At 41.1% G+C, this 22219-nt stretch overlaps 1 protein-coding gene across 10 annotated transcripts in view; it reads left to right on the top strand.

The window, feature by feature from the left end:
* Nucleotides 1-22219, top strand: part of naaladl2 (N-acetylated alpha-linked acidic dipeptidase like 2) — a 1006049-nt gene that overhangs the window by 843346 nt on the left and 140484 nt on the right. For all 10 annotated transcript variants that reach the window (XM_087993578.1, XM_043702223.2, XM_087993582.1 and 7 more), the window contains one exon: nucleotides 3840-3986. In XM_087993578.1, coding sequence (XP_087849704.1) covers nucleotides 3840-3986 — 147 coding nt within the window. The remainder of the gene's footprint in view (nucleotides 1-3839; nucleotides 3987-22219) is intronic.

The following is a 22219-nucleotide window of genomic DNA, read 5'->3' as shown; positions in this document are numbered from 1 at the left end:
GAAGACGATCAATGACATCGGTAGGGGAGATACAGAAAGGTGACAAATATATAGTTTTGAGGAAATGAGGGCAGAATAAGCACAGCCGTTGTAAAAGGAGATTCCTAATGGAATTTGGAGGAGAGAGGGATATTGCTGGTTGAGACGGGTAAGTTCAAGTGCAGTATTTGTGGAATAGAGGTGTTTAGAAATTGGAAAAAACCCCAAATGGGAACTTTTGGAGTGAAGATTGTTTGGATGCAGATAAACAGTTTAAAGGCCAATGATTGCATAGGTTTGCAGGGAACCCAACATTTGTCCTGGATACTGGAAACAAAGGGAAGCCTGTGGGTGTTCCTATTGAATTTGGATTGAGCTGATGTCAGTGGTGGGTAAGTTATTGAGGGGATTCTGAGAGATAGGATTTACAAGTATTTTGAAAGATAAGGACTGATTAGGGATAGTCATCATTGCTTTGTGCATGGGAAATAGTGTCTCACTAACTTGATTGAGTTTTTTGAAGAAGTGATGAAAAAGATTAATGAAGGCAGAGTGGTGGCCATTGTCTATATCTTTTTCAGTAAGATATTTGACAAGGTTTCACATGGTAGACTGGTTGGCATGGTTAGATCACATGGAATACAGGGAGAACTAGCCATTTGGATACAAAATTGACTTGGAGGTAGGAGACTGAAGGTAGTGGTGGAGGGTTACTTATAGGCCTGTGACCAGCAGTGTACCACAAGGGTCGGTGCTGGGACAACTACATTTTGTCATTTATATAGATTATTTGGATGTGAATATATGAAGTATAGTTAATAAGTTTTAAGATTACACCAGAATTGGAAGTGTAGTGGACAGCGAAGAAGTTTACCTCAGAGAACAATGGGAACTTGATCAGATAGGCCAATGGGCTGAACAGTGGCAGATGAAGTTTAATCTAGATAAATGTGAGGTGCTGCATTTTGGAAAGGCAAATCAAGACAGGACTTATACGCTTAATGGTAAGGTTCTGGGGAGAGTTGCCAAACGAAGATGTTCATAGTTCTTTGAAAGTGGAGTTGCAGGTAGACTAGGTGGTGAAGAAGGTGTTGGTATGCTTGTCTCCATCGGTCAGTGCTTTGAGTATAGGAGTTGGGAGGTCATGTTGCAGCTATATGGGGCATTGGTTAGGCCAACTTTGGAATACTGAGTTCAGTTCTGGCCTCCCTGCTATAGGAAAATTGTGAAATTTGAAAGGGTTCAGAAAAGATTTACAAAGATGTTGCCAGGGTTGGAGGGTTTGAGCTATAAGGAGAGGCTGAATAGGCTGGGCTATAGTTTGGAGGCTGAGGAGTGACCTTATAGAAGTTTTTAATGAAATCATGATGGGCATGGATACGGTGAATACCCAAGGTCTTTTCCCTACGTTAGGGGAATGGAAAATTGGGGACATAGGTTTAAGATGAAAGGGGAATGATTTAAAATGGAACATAAGGGGCAACTTTTTCATGCAGAGGATGGTATGTGTATGGAATGAGCTGCCAGAGGAGGTGGTGGAGGGTGGTACAATTGCAACATTTAAAAGACATCTGGATGGGTATACAAATAGGAAAGGGGTAAAGGGATATGTGCCAAATGCTGGCAAATGTGACTGGATTAATCTAGAATATTTGGTCAGCATGGATGAGTTGGACCAAAGGGTTTGTTTATATGCTGTATATCTCTATGACTCTATGTTCTTTACTTTTTCGTCAATAAGTATTGTAGAGACCCACTGTAAAGTTACTCTAATTGAGTTGCTTCAGTAACAGTCTGGTTGTGATGAAGATGGTATATCTTGGGTTCATTAACGGTCCATAAATTAAGCAGACTGTTGGGGTCAAATGGTGTTGAGCCTTTTGTATTGCTCAGTTGCAACTATTCAGGCATTAATTGTGCATTCCACCACAGTCCTCACTTGATAATTGACAACAAAAACAGGCCTAAGTGTGTTAGTGATGCAGTGCATGGTCGAGCTAAGTTTCAGGTCAGCAGTGATCTTCAAGTTTCTGATGATGGGGAGTTTCATCAAGCTGGTGCCATTGAAGATTTAGCAGGGGGATTGCTAGGCTTTCCCTTGTTCCAAATCATCAGTGTTGCCATAAATGTTACTTACAGTTTTTCACTTAAACTCAATGTTGTAGATTTACATAGATAAGTTAATTACCTGAGGGATTGTTAATGGAATCATCAATGAGCTGCCATACTCCTGACTTTATGAAAGAGAGAAAGTCATTTCCAAAAAAAAGGCAGATGATGGTTGGACTGAGAACTTTTCATTAGCATGTTATTGTTGCAATATTGGAGCTTCATTTATTGACCTTTGCCAATGTAAGCTATCTGCCATTTTTATTGCACTCCCCATTGAAGGGTTTTCCATTTTGTTCCATTGCACCCAGCATTGTTGAGACTCCTTGATAAAGAGTTCATGGGTGCTGTCTTGATGTTAAGGGCAGTCACTTTTCACTTCTCATCTGGTCTTTAACTGGAGGAAGATACATCTCTGTAATCTTTGACTGCTTGTTGGATAGAGTACTGTTTGTAAACAGGTGATTTTTGGAGGAAACAGCTGTGAACTTATGATGTTAGAGGAAAGGGAATGGAATGTAAAAATAGATAAATTTTGCTACAACGATACAAGGCATAAAATAGACAATTATGAAGGAACATACAGCAGAACATTTGGAAAAATCATAATCTAATTAAGCAGCTTGGCTTCATGAAACAAAAATGAGGACTGAGGATAGAGTTAGCTAAAATGGTCTGGGCAGACAGATTAGCAGGAAAGACAGTAAACCTTTGAGGAGGTAATTTGTGACTCTCACCAAAAATATATCCGAATAAGGAGGAAGAATTCTGAGAGGGATAAACTAACCATTGTTAACCAAGGAAGTTGAAGAAAGTAGTAAGTATGAAGAAAAGCATATAAGGAGGCAAAAGTCTGTGAGGTCAGTATTTAATCCTATTTCATTGGACAACGCCAGTTCTAGTACAGCCGTTGCTTGCTGATCTACTTTCATGGACATTTTCCTCTAGTCTTACTGAAACAATGTTTACTTTAGTCGCACCTTATTTCTATTCACCCATTCATAGGGAACCCTTTAGTGGAGTCTCCGGTCTTTTGAAGCTGTTGGAGAACTTTTGTCAAATTTGTCATGTTTTTATCATGAAAGTCACAAACTGTTGTAAAAAGGAAGAAAGCTCGCTACAGTACCATTTTCTCATTATTTTGTTTATCACTTATTCACTTTTCTGTTAATCTGAGACTGAGAGGACAATATGTTCCGAGTTATCATAGTATTCTAATGCACCAAGTAGTTGAAACACTACATGAAAGGAACTGTAATCTCTATGCATTTCCATGTGTATTTGTTTGGTGGATAGTTCAGACATAATAGCCATTTATAAAGCAAATGATAAGACCTTCTATAGTGAAAAGATTTCCAAGAAATTAAATAATGCCTATTTTGCGCCTTGCCTTTCATATTGTTAAAACACTAGAATTTGCTGCGGACGTATCGATTGCTTTTATTTTCTGTTGCCATGGAAAATCACAGACTTCATGATGCATCAGCATAAACAGCAGTTCCTTTCAACTTTCAAGCCTCTAGTGAGATATAGATGTACACACGAAGCAGTCATTCACTCCTTAGAAGAGCATGCTTACTGCCCTTGAATGATCTGTCATTCAGGAATTTAGAACAGTTGGTTATCTGTGAATTATTCATGCAAAATTGGCATTGCTCTCACTGATTTAGTTCAACCTCTGCTTATATTTACATTTTGCCAAAATGCAGCATTCAAATCCAACACATTTTGCTTTTTCTTTTGTTTTGCAGAGGTTTTCTTTGAACTGTACAAGGCAAGAAAATTGTTCAGGAAGAAAGGTCAACTCAGTGCAGGTGGAAGGAAACAGTGATTTCTTCATAAATCATCTTGGAGTGCCAACTGTTCAATTTGCATATCAGGAGACAAAACCGTCAATGGTAATTACGCTTTTTTTTGTGGTTTGACTTGTGCTGCTTGGTTTGTTGGATCCCACAGGAAGCCAGTTTGTCATTTCATCATTTTACTAAAATATACTAAGAAAATCAATTTATTGTACAAACTGTGTAATTGGGAAGGAAGCATAATTTATTATGTTCTTCTATAATGAATATATCCATTTAGTGAGGGAACCAGCTGCAGTGAAGTGATGAGCTGAATTCTTTTGTTTTACATTTATGTTTTGTTTTAATCAGCACATTGGGCTAGCTGTAAATTAAGGAAGACTTGATGATTAGAATGTACATTTACATTTTGAATTGAGCTCATTAGCAGACACCGATATATAGCATGGTAACTAGTTTGCTTTTGAATCCGTAACCCATTCCTACATTCTCTGAATGATTCTTCATCATCCTGGATCACCCTACTCTCAGATTCAGTGTCAGTCATGACACTGAGTTTCATTTGCGGTAATGTTTTGTGTATTGTGTACAGAAATACTGGAAAACAGTTAGCAGAAAGCTTGTGAAACAAATGGTACCTTTCTGGTTCTCAAATACCAAACTCCACACACATACCTGTACAGTAAAAGATACAAAACTGACTGTTTGTATAAACACTAGGCTGATTTTTTTTTGCGTTAGTTCAAATAGCAAAGGCAAACTAGAGCCTTTGTTAGCACCTGCTTTGCATTTCGCCCAACTTTCTTTCCCAAAATTCAGTGAAAGAGAACATTAGGCAGAGTGTAACACCTGCTTTGAATTTGTTAACTCTTGGTTTGTGGTGTAAATGTCAACTTCCTTGTAATTTAAAAATGGTAAATTGTGTAGCACTATTAAACTTCTTTCAAGAATGAAAAATTCTGAATAACCATGATTTATTCTTGATTATTCCTCTCCCAATGCTCTGTTTGTTCCCAGAAAAAAAATAAAACGTTCAAGCTGCAATAATTTATAAACCGAATTCACTCATTTACAGTTCAACATTACAGTTAATTAATGTAATTCCAACGTTGTAGTGCATTGTTAATAGCTTAATGGCACTGCCAAAATGCATTCAGTTATACTGCAGTTGACATGTTGCAGGAGCCCCATCTTTTCTGGTACTTTCACTGCAGGCATTACAATTTGAATTCAGAGAAATCAACATTGAAATGTACTGGCTGTGGTGAAGCACCAACAGCAAGTGTGCAGTGTGACTCTGTCATTGAATAGAGAGTTAGTTCTTAAACCAATTTTGATATCTCAGGGAAGCCCATATTATGGCAAACTTAATTAAATTTGAATAAAACATTAACTGTTCCAAGCCTATACTCCTCCTCAATGAAATAAGAGAGTAATATATTAGAATATTCTCTGCAATTTGAATAAATCCAGCTTTATTTGCTGCACATTAGATTCATCAAATTCCAGATTATATTTAATGCCAGTATATCAACAGTGACAACTTGTATTTATGTTGTGGCTTTATTGTAAAACAGCCCTAAGTACTTCACAAGTGTTATTATCAAACAAAATTTGATATCAATCCTTACTGAGATATTAGGATTAGTTATCAAAGAGGTATAGGTTTTAAGTGTTTTTAAGAAGAAAAGAGAGGATTGCGACAGATTGATTTAGGGAGAAAATTCCTGTGCTTGGGTTCTAGGTTGCCGAAGTCCCAGTCATCAAGGGTGGTAAAATTGCAGCTGCCCAAGAGGCTAGAATTTGAAAAGTGTTGATATTCTACAGGATGATGGGCTAGAGGAGACCAGTAGAGGAAGGCAGGAATGACAGCACGGTGAGAATTTGTAAAACAGACTAAGAACTTGAAAGCAGAGGCAAACCAGAAGTCAGTGAATGCAGGTGAATGAAGGAGACATACCTTAGAGGCAATAGAATTTGATGACCTCAGGTTTATTGGAAGTACAGCATGGTACACCATCCCTGAGAGCATCAGAATGGCTAACAAAGGCCAGTATGACATTTTAACAGTGAATGAAACAGGGGTGAAGACTGGTGATGTACCAAGAAAGAAATTGGTGATCTTGTTATTGGATGGAATACAGGGTTGACAGCTCATCTGATTATCACAGAATGATTGTTTTCTGGTTTCTGCTCCAAGGAGTGTTTTTCTTTGTTTTGAAAGAATTCATATGAACCATCAAGAGTAGACCTAAACATTAAATGTTACCTAGCCAGCTTTTAGAAGGGGGATACTAACTGAGCACTATTACTATTTCCAATCATTAGATAATCATTCAACCACACAGCAATGTCTGATAGCAAATTCAGAAAAGCCACTATTTGTAACTACAGTCAGGAAAGATAATTTTACAAGAGTACAGTCGAGCATATTACCTGTGCAGCAAAGCCATTAATAACATTGGTTAGCTCAGTTGGAGCATTTCTCAAATACACAGACTTTTCATAGAGAACTTGGTTTCCATTTTATAATGGCTAATTCTAATTTGAAGTACTGGTAGTTTCATTAGGAGCCTTTTTGATCACTGTCCTTTTTTTTGGACTAATTACATAAAGGTGACAATACAGAAGGAGGCTATCTGGCCTTTTGTCCATCTGGGTCTCTGTAAAATAAACTTAGCCTACAACCCTGCCCTTTTCCCTTTTTGAAAAAGACAATTGATTCTGTCACTACAACCTCTGGGGCATTTAATTCCAGACCTTTCCCACTTTTTGCATGATTGCTTTCACAGTTTGGTTCTTTCGCGACTCATCTTGAATCTGTGTCCATGGTTCTCAATTTCCCTGTCAAAGGGAAAATTCACTCTTTATCTACTATGGCTGGAATCTCCATGCTTTTGAATAACCTTATCAAATCTCCAACAAAAACAGAAATTGCTGGAAAAGCTCAGCAGGTCTCGCAGCATCTGTGATGAGAAATCAAAGTTAACGTTTCAGGTCCAGTGACCCTTCCTCAGAACTTCTCTTCACAAATGCTTTTCCAGCAATTTCTGTTTTTGTTTCTGATTTACAGCATCCACAGTTCTTTTGGCTTCTTATCCAATCTCCCTTAAGCCTCCACTAAGGAGAGCAGCCCCAGCTTCTTCAGTCAGTTGTCTATTTAAAATCCATTATTCATGGGCACTCTTTTCACAAATCTTTTCTGCATCATTTCTACAGCTTTCATATCCTTCCTAAAATGTATTGCCAAAAACTGAATAAAGCTTTCCAGTTTGAGATGAACCATTGTTTTGTAAGGGTTTGTCATAATTTCTTTCTGCTCATTCCCTGGACTTATAAATCCATGATTCTTTATGCCTTTTTAATTATATTCTTGACCTGCCCCATCACCTTTAATCATTTTGGCACATTTGTGCCAATTCTGTGCCTCCTTTAGAATTGTGCTCTTTAATTTATATTGCCACACATCATTATTTCTACTATAATATACCATTTGCCATTTCGCTGCATATTTTTTGCCATATGCCCCCATTCTTTAAGCTTGAGTATGTCCTCTCAAAGTTTATCACTGCGCTCCTAAATGTGTCCCAAAGAAAGTTTATACCCGAAATGTTGACTTCTCCACTTCCTGATCCTGCCTGGCTTGCTGTGTCCTCCAGCTTCTGGCCTGTCTACTTTGGATTCCAGCATCTGCAGTATTTTTGTCTCCTAAATGTATGGCATAACTTTGACCTAGTTGAATCCAGTGTGAGACACTTAGTGAAAGCAAAGCAAAGCCCCCTTTTTACAGTTCTGGAGGGGTGGAGGGATTGGGGGTGGGGGGTTGGTGAGGATGGGTGCAGGTGTGGTCAGTTCAGTTCAGATCAGGTCCAGAAGGGGGTTCAGTCTGAGAGAGGATTGGTCAGGGAGTTTGGATAGCATTGAGTTTGATTGTAGTCAGATCGGAAAAAGGATGTCTTGTTCAGCATCAGTATTAATTGAATGGGCCCTAGATTGGAGAGATGCCTGATCATAGGGGCAAGGCACAGTTGGGAGAGGGGTTTGTGAGTCAATGTGAATATTTGCAGTGTTAGTTTTATAATTTGCAGGGAGTTAGAGGTTTTAACACCATTAACTTGTCCTGGTTAACTATTAAGGTAATTAAGTCAGAGTTCTCCAAAGTCTCTGATTCTAACTCGAAAGTGGGACTTTGAAGAGTTTTTGATGCCAGGTAATGGTCAAGAAGAGCTTTCAGTTTCTAAGGCAACTTAGGACAGACCTCCCACGTAGACCAGACATGCAACTCTGGCCTACGCTTCAGCAATGACAATTGGAAGATCTAAGCCAAAGTGAGGTGAGAGTGAGAGTGACTGCCATGGCATGAAGGATGCATTTGACCAAGTGTGGCATCACTGAGCCCTGGAAAAACCGGAGTCAACAGGAATTGGGGAAAACAGTCCGGTAATTAGAATTAAAGATAGCACACAGGAAGTTTTATTATTGCTGTTGGAAGTCAATTATCTCAGCACCAGGACATCTCTTCAGGAGTTCCTCAGGATAGTGTCCTCAGCCCAACCATCTTCAGCTGCTTCAATGATCTTCCACCATCATAAAGTCAGAACTGGGGATGTTTGCCGATGACTGTTCAATGTTCAGCACCATTCATGACGACCCAGATACTGAAGCAGCCCATGATCAAATGCAGCAAGACTTGTACATTAACCAGCTTTGGGTTGACAAGTGCCAAATAACATTTGCACACCACAAGTGTAATCTCCAGCATAAGAGAATCTAACTATCAATGGCATAGTATCTACATTATAGGAGTTAGCATTGATCAGGAATTGATTTAGACTTGCCATATCAGTACTACAGCAGCTAGGAATCCTGCAGTGAGTAATTCACCCTCTGACTCCCCAAAGCCTATGCACCATCTACAAAGTATAAGTCAGGAGAATGATGGGATGTTCCCCACTTGCCTGGATGGGTATAACACCAATAACACTACCGAAGCTTGACACCATCCTGATGATGGGCTTTTGCCTGAAATGTCGACTCTGTTGTTCCTCGGATGCTGCCTGACCTGCTGTGCTTTTCCAGCAGCAGTCTCGATACCAACCAGGAATAAGCAAGCTTGATCGATAGCATATCTATAAACATCCACTCCCTCTACCACCAAAGCTCAGTAGTAGCAGTGTGTACTATCTATAAAAGAAATTCACCAAAGCTAAATAGCACTTTCCAAACCCACAATTACTACCATCTAGACGGACAAGGGCAACAGATATATGGAAGCACTACTTGCAAGTTCCCCTCTATCACTGACCATCTTGACTTGGAAATATACTGCCATTTCTTCAGTATTGCTGGTCCCATCCTAACAGCACTGTGAATTGCAATGGATCAAGAAGGCATCTGACCATCACCTTCGCAAGGACAATTCAGAATGAGTAATAAATGCTGACACTCACATCTCATGAATTAATAAAAACGTGTTTCCAGTGATGTGGATTTTGTCTCAGGCAGAGCATCTTTATCTCATGCGGCAATATTTAGGTTATCCTTTGCAACATTAGAAACGAGGACGTGGATATTGTGGTATTCAAAGATCCATCAGACCTTTACTACAACTCACTAATATATACAAATATGCACTCACAGGCACATCAGTATCTGGTTTGAATTAACCTGTTTGGCTACGGGGAGCTGCTTGCTCCCGTCAGCATGTCATATGCCAATAAACCTGAAGATACAATCTGAGATGTTTATACTTTGAAATCACATGCTGTGACAAAGTGATATCATGAGCATACCTCTTAAAAGATTGCTGACACACTAACTATGAGACATAACACAACTTCCCCCTTTTTCAAAGATAAACCATCCCAAACTGATGTGCATGATTGTGTATAGGCATGCGTTCTTAATTCAGTAATTATAAAAACAGTTGATAAGGTTAGCACTTCAAACTTCAGTGTAATGCATTGGAGGTTTGACAACTTATCCTGATCAGGTGATGATATACCCACAAGGGAGGTTTGTTTTTTTTTCCTTACACTCGTTTGACAATTTGATTGTCTTGCTGCTGGTTGCTTGCTTTCATTCAATATCATCACACAATCATGATCATCAGAGTGTTCTTCTCACTCTCTTCAAGTTTGCTTGGTCTGAGCTGGCTTCTGTTCCTTTGCAATGTAGCATCATGACTTCGTAAGATCTGATCTGTTTGCATATTCTAAAAGTCGTTGTTGATACTGAAGAATTTGGATTAGGATTTCTAACTTGCACTCTCTACATCTTTCATTTTCTCCTGTCTCAGCATATGTTGTGCAGGGGATAGCATTGGTGCTGTACACAAGAATGCAATGTGAAAAACTTGTTTTCAGGTCCACATTAAATGATCATTGATTTGATAGTATGTTGCAGACATTCTGCAATAATCTGAGCTAATCCTAAAGTGTGTGATTGCTGTTGGCTTGCTACTTTATATTTGTGGCCATCCTCCAGTAATGTAGCAGTGATATTGTTCATTTTCTTGCCTAGGGGTATCTTGCAACAAACTGTTCGATAGACTCTTGGGGTTGCTGTTTGTATGACATGAGTTGGAGTTTGTTAATCCTCAAGTTAATTCTTACCTTGAATTATTCTTTGAGAACTTTCCAGATCCTTTCTGATCATCACAGAAAGACCAGATCCATGGCTTCTGTGAGGCTCCTGCACTCTGCTGGCAAACAAGACTTTCAGTGTGAGGCTGATCGATTGTTTGATTATGTAAAAAAAATGCATACCAAATCTTGTTTGAAAAATTGTAATTCAGTAAATATAGTATTGTCCATAATATAGTCCTAAATATAGTCCATAATTAAATTTTGGTCTTTCAATTTTCTTGGCTTTTTTTTTGTTAAGAAAGAGAGTGCAGCTCAACATTTGTTTATTCCTTTTCCTGGTTTCACTTCTTTATTCTTTAATCCTTTCATTTTCTTTTTCCATGTCTGGTTCATGCACCATTTCTGTGCTATGTGCCCTTTAAAAGCGTTTTAAAAGTTATAATCTTTTAGTTCAGAAATTGCAGGGCGTCTGTTACCTCAGTTGGCTGAATGGCTGATTTGCAATGCAAAGTGATACCAACAGCATGGGTTCAGTTCTTGTTGAGGTTACCATGAAGGTCCTGTCTTCTCAACCTTGCCATTCAACTGAGGTGTGTCGACACACAGATTAACTCACCCCCAATTACCTCTTTCCAATGAGAGAGTAGCCCTATGGTCCTCTAGGATAGTGGCAATTTTTCCATTATCTTTAGTGATAGTGGCTGACACTGCTGATTTGTCCAGATTCTTTGTTGTCCATGGTTGTTGTCTAGTTGGTCTTTAATTTGATTTTCATCTATCTTGCAATTTATGAAGCATTTTGAAGACAAAGCCACCAGTGTAAATGATCGTTTACCTGATGCTGCAGAGGTATAGTTAGTAAGTTTGCAGATGACACCAAAATTGGAGGTGTAGTGGACAGAGAAGGTTATCATAGATTACAACAGGATCTTGATCAGATGGGCCAATAGGCCAAGGAATGGCAGATGAAGTTTAATCCAGATAAATGCGAGGTGCTGCATTTTGAGAAAGCAAATCTTAGCAGGACTTATACATTTAATGGTAAGGTCCTAGGGAGTGTTGCTCAACAAAGAGACCTTGGAGTGCAGGTTCATAGCTCCTTGAAAGCGGAGTTGCAGGTAGATAGGATAGTGAAGAAAGCATTTGGTATGCTTTCCTTTACTGGTCAGAGTATTGAGTACAGGAGTTGGGAGGTCATGTTGCGGCTGTACAGGACATTGGTTAGGCCACTGTTGGAATATTGCGTGCAATTCTGGTCTCCTTCTTATCGGAAAGACGTTGTGAAACTTGAAAGGGTTCAGAAAAGATTTACAAGGATGTTGCCAGGGTTGGAGGATTTGAGCTATGGGAAGAGGCTGAACAGGCTGGGGCTGTTTTCCCTGGAGCGTCGGATGTTGAGGGATGACCTTATAGTGGTTTACAAAATTATGAGGAGCATGGATAGGATAAATAGACTCCCCTGGGGTTGGGGAGTCCAGAACTAGAGGACATAGGTTTTGGGTGAGAGGGGAAAGATATAAAAGAGACCTAAGAGGCAACTTTTTCACACAGAAGGTGTTACGAGTATGGAATGAGCTGCCAGAGGATGTGGTGGAGGCTGGTACAATTACAATATTTAAGAGGCATTTGGATGGGTATATGAATAGGAAGGGTTTGGAGGGATATGGGCCGAGTGCTGGCAGGTGGGACTAGATTGGGTTGGGATATCTGGTCGGCATGGACAGGTGGACCGAAGGGTCTGTTTCCAAGCTGTACATCTCTATGACTCTATGACTCTAATGCTTTTCTTATTCAATGTCCAAGTTTCTTATGTTACATGGGTAACATGATATTGAAAGATCCAATAAACGTTTATTACTGCTCACTAATATTCCAAATATTACAGTCACATGCAAATCCACATCTGGGCTGACATTAAGCTATTTGAACACAGAGTTGCATACCTCCAACAGTGTGTTAGACTATGTGACCTAAGTTGGGATAGAATCTGAGACTGTTATACTTTTCTGGTCACATGCCATGATATAGTGATGATATCTTTGAGGAGAAAGTGAGGTCTGCAGATGCTGGAGATCAGAGCTGAAAATGTGTTGCTGGAGAAGCACAGCAGGTCAGGCAGCATCCAGGGAACAGGAGAATCGACATTTCGGGCATAAGCCCTTCTTCAGGAATGAGGAACGTTTGTCCAGCAGGCTAAGATAAAAGGTAGGGAGGAGGGATTTGGGGGAGGGGCGTCGGAAATGTGATAGGTGGAAAGAGGTCAAGGTGAGGGTGATAGGTCAGACTGGGGTGGGGGCGGAGAGGTCAGGAAGAAGATTGCAGGTTAGGAAGGCGGTGCTGAATTCGATGGATTTGACTGAGACAAGGTGGGGGGAGGGGAAATGAGGAAACTGGTGAAATCCGAGTTCATCCCTTGTGGTTGGAGGGTTCCTAGGCGGAAGATGAGGTGCTCTTCCTCCAACCGTCGTGTTGTTGTGGTCTGGCGATGGAGGAGTCCAAGACCTGCATATCCTTGGTGGAGTGGGAGGGAGAGTTGAAGTGTTGAGCCACAGGGTGGTTGGGTTGGTTGGTCCGGGTGTCCCAGAGGTGTTCTCTGAAACGCTCCGCAAGTAACCGGCCTGTCTCCCCAATATATTGCGGAGCGTTTCAGAGAACACCTCTGGGACACCTGGACCAACCAACCCAACCACCCTGTGGCTCAACACTTCAACTCCCCCTCCCACTCCACCAAGGATATGCAGGTCTTTGGACTCCTCCATCGCCAGACCACAACAACACGACGGTTGGAGGAAGAGCGCCTCATCTTCCGCCTAGGAACCCTCCAACCACAAGGGATGAACTCGGATTTCACCAGTTTCCTAATTTCCCCTCCCCCCACCTTGTCTCAGTCAAATCCATCGAATTCAGCACCACCTTCCTAACCTGCAATCTTCTTCCTGACCTCTCCGCCCCCACCCCAATCTGACCTATCACCCTCACCTTGACCTCTTTCCACCTATCACATTTCCGACGCCCCTCCCCCAAGTCCCTCCTCCCTACCTTTTATCTTAGCCTGCTGGACAAACTTTCCTCATTCCTGGAGAAGGGCTTATGCCCGAAACGTCGATTCTCCTGTTCCCTGGATGCTGCCTGACCTGCTGCGCTTCTCCAGCAACACATTTTCAGCTATAGTGATGATATCATGAGCATGTCTCTTAAAGAGATACTGTCTGTGAGACAATATATAGAAGCATCAGCACCTGAAAGTTCCCCTCCAAGCCATTCACCATTCTGACTCAGAAATATATTGCTGTTCTTTAAGTGTTACTGGGTCAAAATCATGGAGCTTTCTCCGGAGCAACATTGTGGGGATAACTATAGCAAATGGACGGCGGTGATTCAAAGAGTATGTTGACGTCCACTTCCCAAAGGCAGCTAGCAATAAATGTTGGCCCAGTCAGTGACACCCTCATCCAATTAATGAAGAAGGTAATACACCCAGGATATCAAACCTCGACAGCAACATTCTCGGATTTGTGTTCCAAATAGCAGTTGTAAAATGGATAGTTGTTTGACAGCTGTCTTTTAAAATAATATGACATTAACTGGGCTTCACTATTAGCCTCTTTTCCTCTCTCCCTCTCTGCCATTTTCCATCCTTGACCCTCCTGCACCCGCTTTCAACACTGCTTGACCAGGAGACTACAATTGGTAATGGCACAAAAGATTGAAAATTGGAGACTCACCACATATTCTGGTATTCAACAGCAGCTAGAAGAGAGAGCACACCCAGGTACTTGAAAAGAAGATGAACTTCTCACTTTAATGAAAAGATTTTGGCCCAGTTTTAATGTAATGACAGTGGGAAATGAAATGTCATTTTGTTTTTGTCACCATCAATATCCCTTTTGTGCGAATTGGAGAATTTCAAAACACAGCATTGCACTGATTGAGTGGATACTGGTTTCACAGTTGCAATCATGTACTTCTTTTGGAAGTACTTCAATGAAGGGTGATCAATATTTGACTGCAATAGTGGATAATAGGCAAAATTGACATCTCATTCAATTTATTCGTATGGCATTGAAAATATGAAAACTAATCTAGCTGTCACGGGCTCAGTGGTGAGCACTGCTGCTTCACAGCACCAGAGACCCGGGTCGATTCCAGCCTTGGGCAACTGTCTATGCGGAGTTTGCACATACTCCCCATGTCTGTGTAAATTTCCTCCGGGTGCTCCGGTTTCCTCCCATAGTCCAAAGATGTGAAGGTAGATTGACCGTGCTAAATTGCCCACAGTGTTTGGTGCATTAGTAGAGAGAAATGGGTCTGGGTGGGTTACTCTTTGGAGGGTCAGTGTGGACTTGTTGGGCTGAAGGGCCTGTTTCCACAGTGTAGAGGAATCTAATCTTTCCATACTTTGTGTGAAAGGTATTTTCTAAAACTGTTCAAATCAAAATGAACAAAATGTTGTGGAATGCTATTTTTAAAAAAAGCTTCTGTAAAAGTAGGGGATTACAGATGCTGGTGATCTGAAATAAAAACAGACGACTGGAAAGACTCAACAGGTTTGTAGCATCTGTGGAGAGGAAAAGCAGTTAATGTTTCAGACCTGTTCCAAAGAAGAGTCATATTGGACTTGAAATGTTGACAGTGTTTCTGTCATTACAAATGCTTCCCAACCTGAATTTTTCCAGCATTTGTTTTTATTTCAGCTAAATTTGTGTCATGTTGTTATATATTGTCTAACTCGCAGAGTAGTTTCCATTGGTGCAATTAGGGTAGGCTAGCACCAGAGCATTTGATGATGTACAACCCATCCAGTCATCACTGAAATTCTTCACTTCTGATGTTCCATTCAAGGTTCATGTTAAAGTAAATTACCCTCACCCATTTTGTTACGTGAATAAGTTAGCAATACATGGAAGTATTGCCTAGGGTAACTGTCTGTGTGGTGTTTGCACATTCTCCCCGTGTCTGCCTGGGTTTCCTCTGGGTGCTCCGGTTTCCTCCCACAGTTCAAAAATGTGCAGGTTAGGTGAATTGGCCATGCTAAATTGCCTGTAGTATTAGGTGAAGGGGTAAATGTAGTGGAATGGATCTGGGTGGATTGCTCTTCGGAGGGTCGGTGTGGACTTGTTGGGCCGAAGGGCCTGTTTCCACACTGTCAGTAATCTGATTTTAAAAAAGTGCATGCAATTTTCCATTGTTTCCAACAAGATTCTTTTTTATATTCTGCTTCCCCGCCACAGTAAAATGTAAGTATGTTATAACAATAGAACTCTAAAATAATTTTTGCACCTTTTGTTTAACGACTTCATTTTTGTTTCCTTGTCTTTTCTAATGGATGCCAAGACCTGTTCGTATAACCTAGGTTTGAACAGTGTTTGTACCTTCCTGAATTGACTAAAAAAGAACAAATATTAGAATGTTAGTTTCAATAAATGCCCCATCAAAAGAACCCCCTCCACCTCTACTGTCTTCAGACCCCACCACAAATGCTGTTCTTCAATAAATGACTCCAGCTTCTTTCCTGGTCATTGTTTGAAGTTGAATGAGACTCTTTGTAATGTTGGTTTCACTTTGAATGCTGAACTGCATTAGCGACCTATTCATAATCAAGATCACCAATTTACACCTCCTTAATGTCACCGACTACTGAAACTACTGCTGAAACCTTCATAGATGTCTGTTTTTTTCAGACTTGACTACTCTAATTCTCTGCTAGCTAGCATTCTTCTGTAAACCTGAGCTCAACTAAAATTCACTTGCACCAAGTCACTTGATATCCCTGTGCCTGTTGACCTACACAGACTCCCAGTTTGCCAACGCCCCAATTTTAAAATTGTCTTCTCATTTTCTAATCCCGCCATGGCCTCTCTTCTGTCTTTCTCTGTTATTTACTTTAGCTGTACTACGCTTGTCTGTCACCCAGTACTGGATGAGCAGAAATTTGCACTAATTATGTGTTGACAAAACATCCATTGTTTTCAGTACCCACTCCAAAGCCATTTTCATCTTTTAGAATGAACATTTTGGGAATGTAACTTTAAAAAAAGTTCTGCGATTTACATATGGAACAACTGAAACCAACACGTTCATTCTAAAAGATTAAAGCTTTAACAAACAATCCAGGTCTTTTTCAATATATAATTTCAGTTACATCACACTGTAAACATTTGCTATAAATTCTATGTCTTAAGATCTTATACTTCATAACCACCTGATGAAGGAGCAGTGCTCCGAGAGCTAATGCTTGCAAATAAGCCAGTTGGACTATAAAGTTGTGTTGTGACATTTTAAAATCTGAGTTTAAGTCAGTTTGTTGCTTCCAACCTGAATTTACATTTATTCCTGAAACAAGCCTCTGCCTCATATATACATGATATTATGAAAATTTCCTATTTTCACTTCTGTACCATTGCCAAATCTCACCTGTGTCTCAGCTTAACTGCTACAAAAACCTTTGTTGTTCTGGATCTAAGTTTGCTCGCTGAGCTGAGCTAAACGAGTTTAGTGCATTGCTGGCTGGTCTCCCACATTCTACCCAATGCAACCTCCAGGGTATCCAAAACTTTCTGTCCATATATTAATTTGCTGCACATTCTATCTCTCTCCCGACCCTAAGTATACTGACCTCCATTTGATTTCCGGTCAAACGCGACCATTGTTTTCAAATTTTCATCCTCATTGTAAGTCCTTCAAACATCCCCCCCCCCCCCCCCCCCCCACCGTCGTAATCTTTTACAGTCCCATACACTTCCTAGATATCTGTAGTCCTCTGGTTTCTTGCACATCTCCAATTTTGTTTTCAATTGTTTAGCCCCCATGCTCTGGAATTCCCTCCTTGCCACTCACCAGATACCTCCTTTGCTTTGCACCTTTTAAGAAAATTCAACAAACATACATTTTTGACCAAGCTTTTGGCCACTGACCTAATACATCTTCTGTGGTTCAACATTATACTTAGTTATATAATGCTCCCATGAAGCATCTTCTGAAGGCTTGCACATAAAAGCACTGTATAAATATATGCTTTTGCTCCTCCAATCTTGGCCTTATGTCTTTGCTGATTTTAATCTTTCCATAACTATTACTCTGGAATTCACTCCCATAACATCTCCACCTCACCAACTCTCTGTCCACCTTTAATTTGGTCTTTAAAGTCTCTGATTTTGTTCGAGGTTTTGATTATCTACCCTCCTATCTCCTGCTATGACTCTGTATGCAAATTTGTCTGATAATGTACTTTTAGGTCACATGGGACATTCTTACAATGTTAAAAAAACAATATAAATTCAGTGTTATTGTGAATTATGTTTAAAATTTTCAGCAATTAATGTAGCAGTCAGTATTTTAAGTGAGATTCAAAGTAGCACATTTTCTACCTGAGTAAAAATTAACATCACAACAAATTTAAATTCTCCAGAATATAAAAAGATCAATATGCAATTAATCTGTAAAGCAGTTTTCTGCTACACATCAGAAGGCATATAAACCCTTAATATTCATGAAAACAAAACAAAAGAAAACAGATGCTTCTTGATTAAGGCCAAACCAATAATGACAGCATCATATTTAGTCAAAGAACAGCTGCGTACGAACGTCATCTACTGAATTGAGTATAATTCACTCCATCTGTAGGAGCTTTTTAATGTTACGCTTGTAGAGATTTACTATTGTGTGAAGGAGCAGTAATTGAACCTGAATAGAAATACTCTTATTATCAGAAATTTAAAAGAGTGTAAAAAGCATTTTTAATGTTGATTTGTTGGAGCCTTTAAAAATTTGAAAAATCTTTAAGTTTTTGAAAGGAAAATGTACTCACAAAAAGCCATTCAGCCCATTGAGTTATTTATTTCTTCTGGAAACCATTTCTAATAGTTTCTGGCCATGCACTGTATTATATCTATTTAATTTGATGATGATATATAGGGGTTGGGAGCACTTAGCAAGAACATTTGATCCATTGTTTCACTCAGTGTTTCTCTTTTCAAGGGAAATCCCAAACAAATCCAACCCCATAACTCTACATCTTCTTCTGCTTCCAATAAGTACTATAAAAAGAAATTTCCCATGATCCTGATTCTTAACTATCATTTTAATGTGATGATCAGTAGAGGAAATACCTATTAGGTTGTTCACCTTTTAAATCCTGATGAAGGGCTTATGCCTGAAACGTCGATTCTCCTGTTCCTTGGATGCTGCCTGACCAGCTGTGCTTTTCCAGCACCACACTTTTTGACGCTGATCTCCTGTCCTCACTTTCTCCTGTTCACCTTTTGAACAAAAACCTCTGAATGGAACATAGCATTTTGTTTTAAAGGGTTCTGAAAACTCTCAGCTGATCACAATGAGAAAATGCATTGTAAAAGTAGATTTACCACTAGGCGATATAATGGATCAACCATCCATTTTACACTCCAATTAATTTTCCTCTCCTTATGCACTCTTTATACTATTGCTAATCCATCCCTTCATCTCACGGCTGTGATTTGTATAAGCACCGTGTGTAGATGGTGCAATGTGCATAAAGAGAAAGCCTATATCATTGGTGAGGGAAGGAAAGCGGCAGCCAATATGAAAAGAAATGTGCTGGGAATGGGTGCACGTCGAATATTTCTTTGGATTTTACATTTCTTATTAGACCCATGCAGTAAAACAGATGCTGGCTTCAATCGCCAGCCTCCACCTATTCTGCTGCTCTCACAGCAGGTCTTTATCCTTGTTGCTGGATCCTCAGCCTCAGTTTGGCAGTGGGTCAGGGAGATCTCTGCAGACCCTGTCAGGGGGTAGGGGGATGTTTCACTTGATCAGCCCGGTGCCTACCTCTGCCATCCTACCCCCTGTTTTCAGTAGTTCATGTGCAGAAGCCTCCTGCATTCTGTAGTGGCCAGCTGATGTTTGGGGCTATGCCCACTCATGCCTGGGGCCACTTTTACATTATAGGTGATCTCACAGGAACCTCAAACTGTGGCAGACAGCAACAGGGGAAGACACTGGCATGAATCTAGTATGTCTGTCAAGATGGTGTACCTGAGAAACTTTGGGGTCAATGTCTATTTTGTTTTTGCACCACATTTAAAAAACAAATGTGGAAGGTTTACAAGCACAAATTTAGAAACCAACTGTGTGAAATATTTGTATTCACTATTCATTATTTTTAAAAAAATCAACCTATTCAGAAATGCTATTACACATATATGGAACAGTTGGGACTTAACTCAGAATTCCTGGCTGAGAGGTAGGGACGCTCACTGCCACAACAACCCCACATACAATTTCTCATTGGACCATTGTCAGCTGTGCCTCCATGAAGCTGCATAGGCCCTAGTGTCGTGAATTCCTTCTCCATCAACATTTTGAACCATGCTGTTGTCGTCTCCTTTGTGGCTTAGAGTTGATAGAGTTTTTCCTGTAAAATTTCCATCACAAAGGACTCAAAGCCCTCCGCTTCTTTCTTTCCCGCCGTACCGACCAGTACCCTTCCACTGACACCCTCCTTCGACTGACTGAATTGGTCCTCACCCTGAACAACTTCTCTTTCCAATCCTCCCACTTCCTCCAAACGAAAGGAGTAGCCATGGGCACCCGCATGGGCTCCAGCTATGCCTGCCTCTTCGTAGGATATGTGGAACAATCCATCTTCTGCAACTACACTGGCCCCACCCCCCACCTTTTCCTCCGCTACATCGATGACTGTATTGGCGCCGCCTCGTGCTCCCATGAGGAGGTTGAACAGTTCATCCACTTCACCAACACCTTCCACCCTGACCTCAAATTCACCTGGACAGTCTCAGATTCCTCCCTCCCCTTCCTCGACCTTTCTATTTCTATCTCAGGCGACCGAATCAACACGGACATCTACTACAAACCGACCAACTCCCACAGCTACCTGGACTACACCTCCTCCCATCCTGCCCCCTGTAAAAACGCCATCCCATTCTCCCAATTCCTTCGACTCCGCCGCATCTGTTCCCAGGAGGACCAGTTCCAAAAACGCACAACCCAGATGGCCTCCTTCTTCAAGGACCGCAATTTCCCCCCCGACGTGGTCGACGATGCCCTCCACCGCATCTCTTCCACTTCCCGCTCCTCCGCCCTTGAGCCCCGCCCTTCCAACCGCCACCAGGACAGAACCCCACTGGTCCTCACCTACCACCCCACCAATCTCTATGTACAGCGCATCATCCGCCGTCATTTCCGCCACCTCCAAACGGACCCCACCACCAAGGATATATTTCCCTCCCCTCCCCTATCAGCATTCTGTAAAGACCACTCCCTCCGTGACTCCCTCGTCAGATCCACACCCCCCACCAACCCAACCTCCACTCCCGGCACCTTCCCCTGCAACCGCAGGAGGTGCAAGACTTGCGCCCACACCTCCCCCCTCACCTCCCTCCAAGGCCCCAAAGGAAACTTCCATATCCGCCACAGATTCACCTGCACCTCCACACACATCATCTATTGCATCCTCTGCACCCGATGTGGCCTCCTCTATATTGGGGAGACAGGCCGGCTACTTGCGGAGCGTTTCAGAGAACACCTCTGGGACACCCAGACCAACCAACCCAACCACCCTGTAGCTCAACATTTCAATTCCCCCTCCCACTCCACCAAGGATATGCAGGTCTTTGGACTCCTCCATCGCCAGACCACAACAAAACGACGGTTGGAGGAAGAGCACCTCATCTTCCGCCTAGGAACCCTCCAACCACTGGATTTCACCAGTTTCCTCATTTCCCCTCCCCCCACCTTGTCTCAGTCAAATCCATCGAATTCAGCACCGCCTTCCTAACCTGCAATCTTCTTCCCGACCTCTCCGCCCCCACCCCAGTCTGACCTATCACCCTCACCTTGACCTCTTTCCACCTATCACATTTCCGACGCCCCTCCCCCAAGTCCCTCCTCCCTACCTTTTATCTTAGCCTGCTGGACAAATTTTCCTCATTCCTGAAGAAGGGCTTATGCCCGAAACGTCGATTCTCCTGTTCCCTGGATGCTGCCTGACCTGCTGCGCTTTTCCAGCAACCCATTTTCAGCTCTTTTCCTGTAAAATGTCTAGTAATTTGTTGTGTGATGTTTTGCTGTGATAAAGGCACTCTATATGTAGATTGTTGTTGAGGTTGAGAAAAGCTAATCACAGCTCATAATATTCTGATTCACCTCTTAAAATGTAGGTTTGTTTTGTTCTTGTAGTTTTTGAAAGGAAAATCTGGAGGTGCGTAGTTTCTACTTGAGTATTATCCGTCCCTCTCACAAAACAATATTTGTGGATATGTTTAAAGTTTTAAATAAGATGTATGCTGCAGAATTGGAATTATATTCACGATAATAAAATGATGTTTCTACTGAAGCTTACAAACTGAGGAACAGGAAATCTAAAAGCCTCTCCTTTGCAAAGGTTATTCTTCCACTCTGGCTTTCTTTATGACTTTTATCAAACAGTGATCATAACACAATCAAGTTCAGTGTAACATTAGAAAGTGAAAAGCATGAATCAGCCACTGGTGTTTTAGAGTTAGGTAAGGTCAGCTTTAACAAGATGGAACAGAGACTATCCACAGTCAACTGGGAAAATCTGCTCATGAGAGAACAACTGAAGAACAGCGTTTAAGAACAACATGATGAACATGTTTAAATAAACATTTACCACAATACAAAACTATGCCTCTGAGAAAGAAAAGCTCCACTTCACAGAAAAATGGACCATGGGCAACTAGAGGGATAAAGGACAGCATAAAACTAAAAGGGAAGGCTGAT

Source organism: Chiloscyllium plagiosum, unplaced genomic scaffold, assembly GCF_037043375.1.
Source record: "Chiloscyllium plagiosum isolate Xiang-an unplaced genomic scaffold, Cpla_swu_hap1 HiC_scaffold_13, whole genome shotgun sequence".
Classification (NCBI taxonomy): domain Eukaryota; kingdom Metazoa; phylum Chordata; class Chondrichthyes; order Orectolobiformes; family Hemiscylliidae; genus Chiloscyllium; species Chiloscyllium plagiosum.
This window is presented reverse-complemented; position numbering and strand designations above follow the sequence as displayed.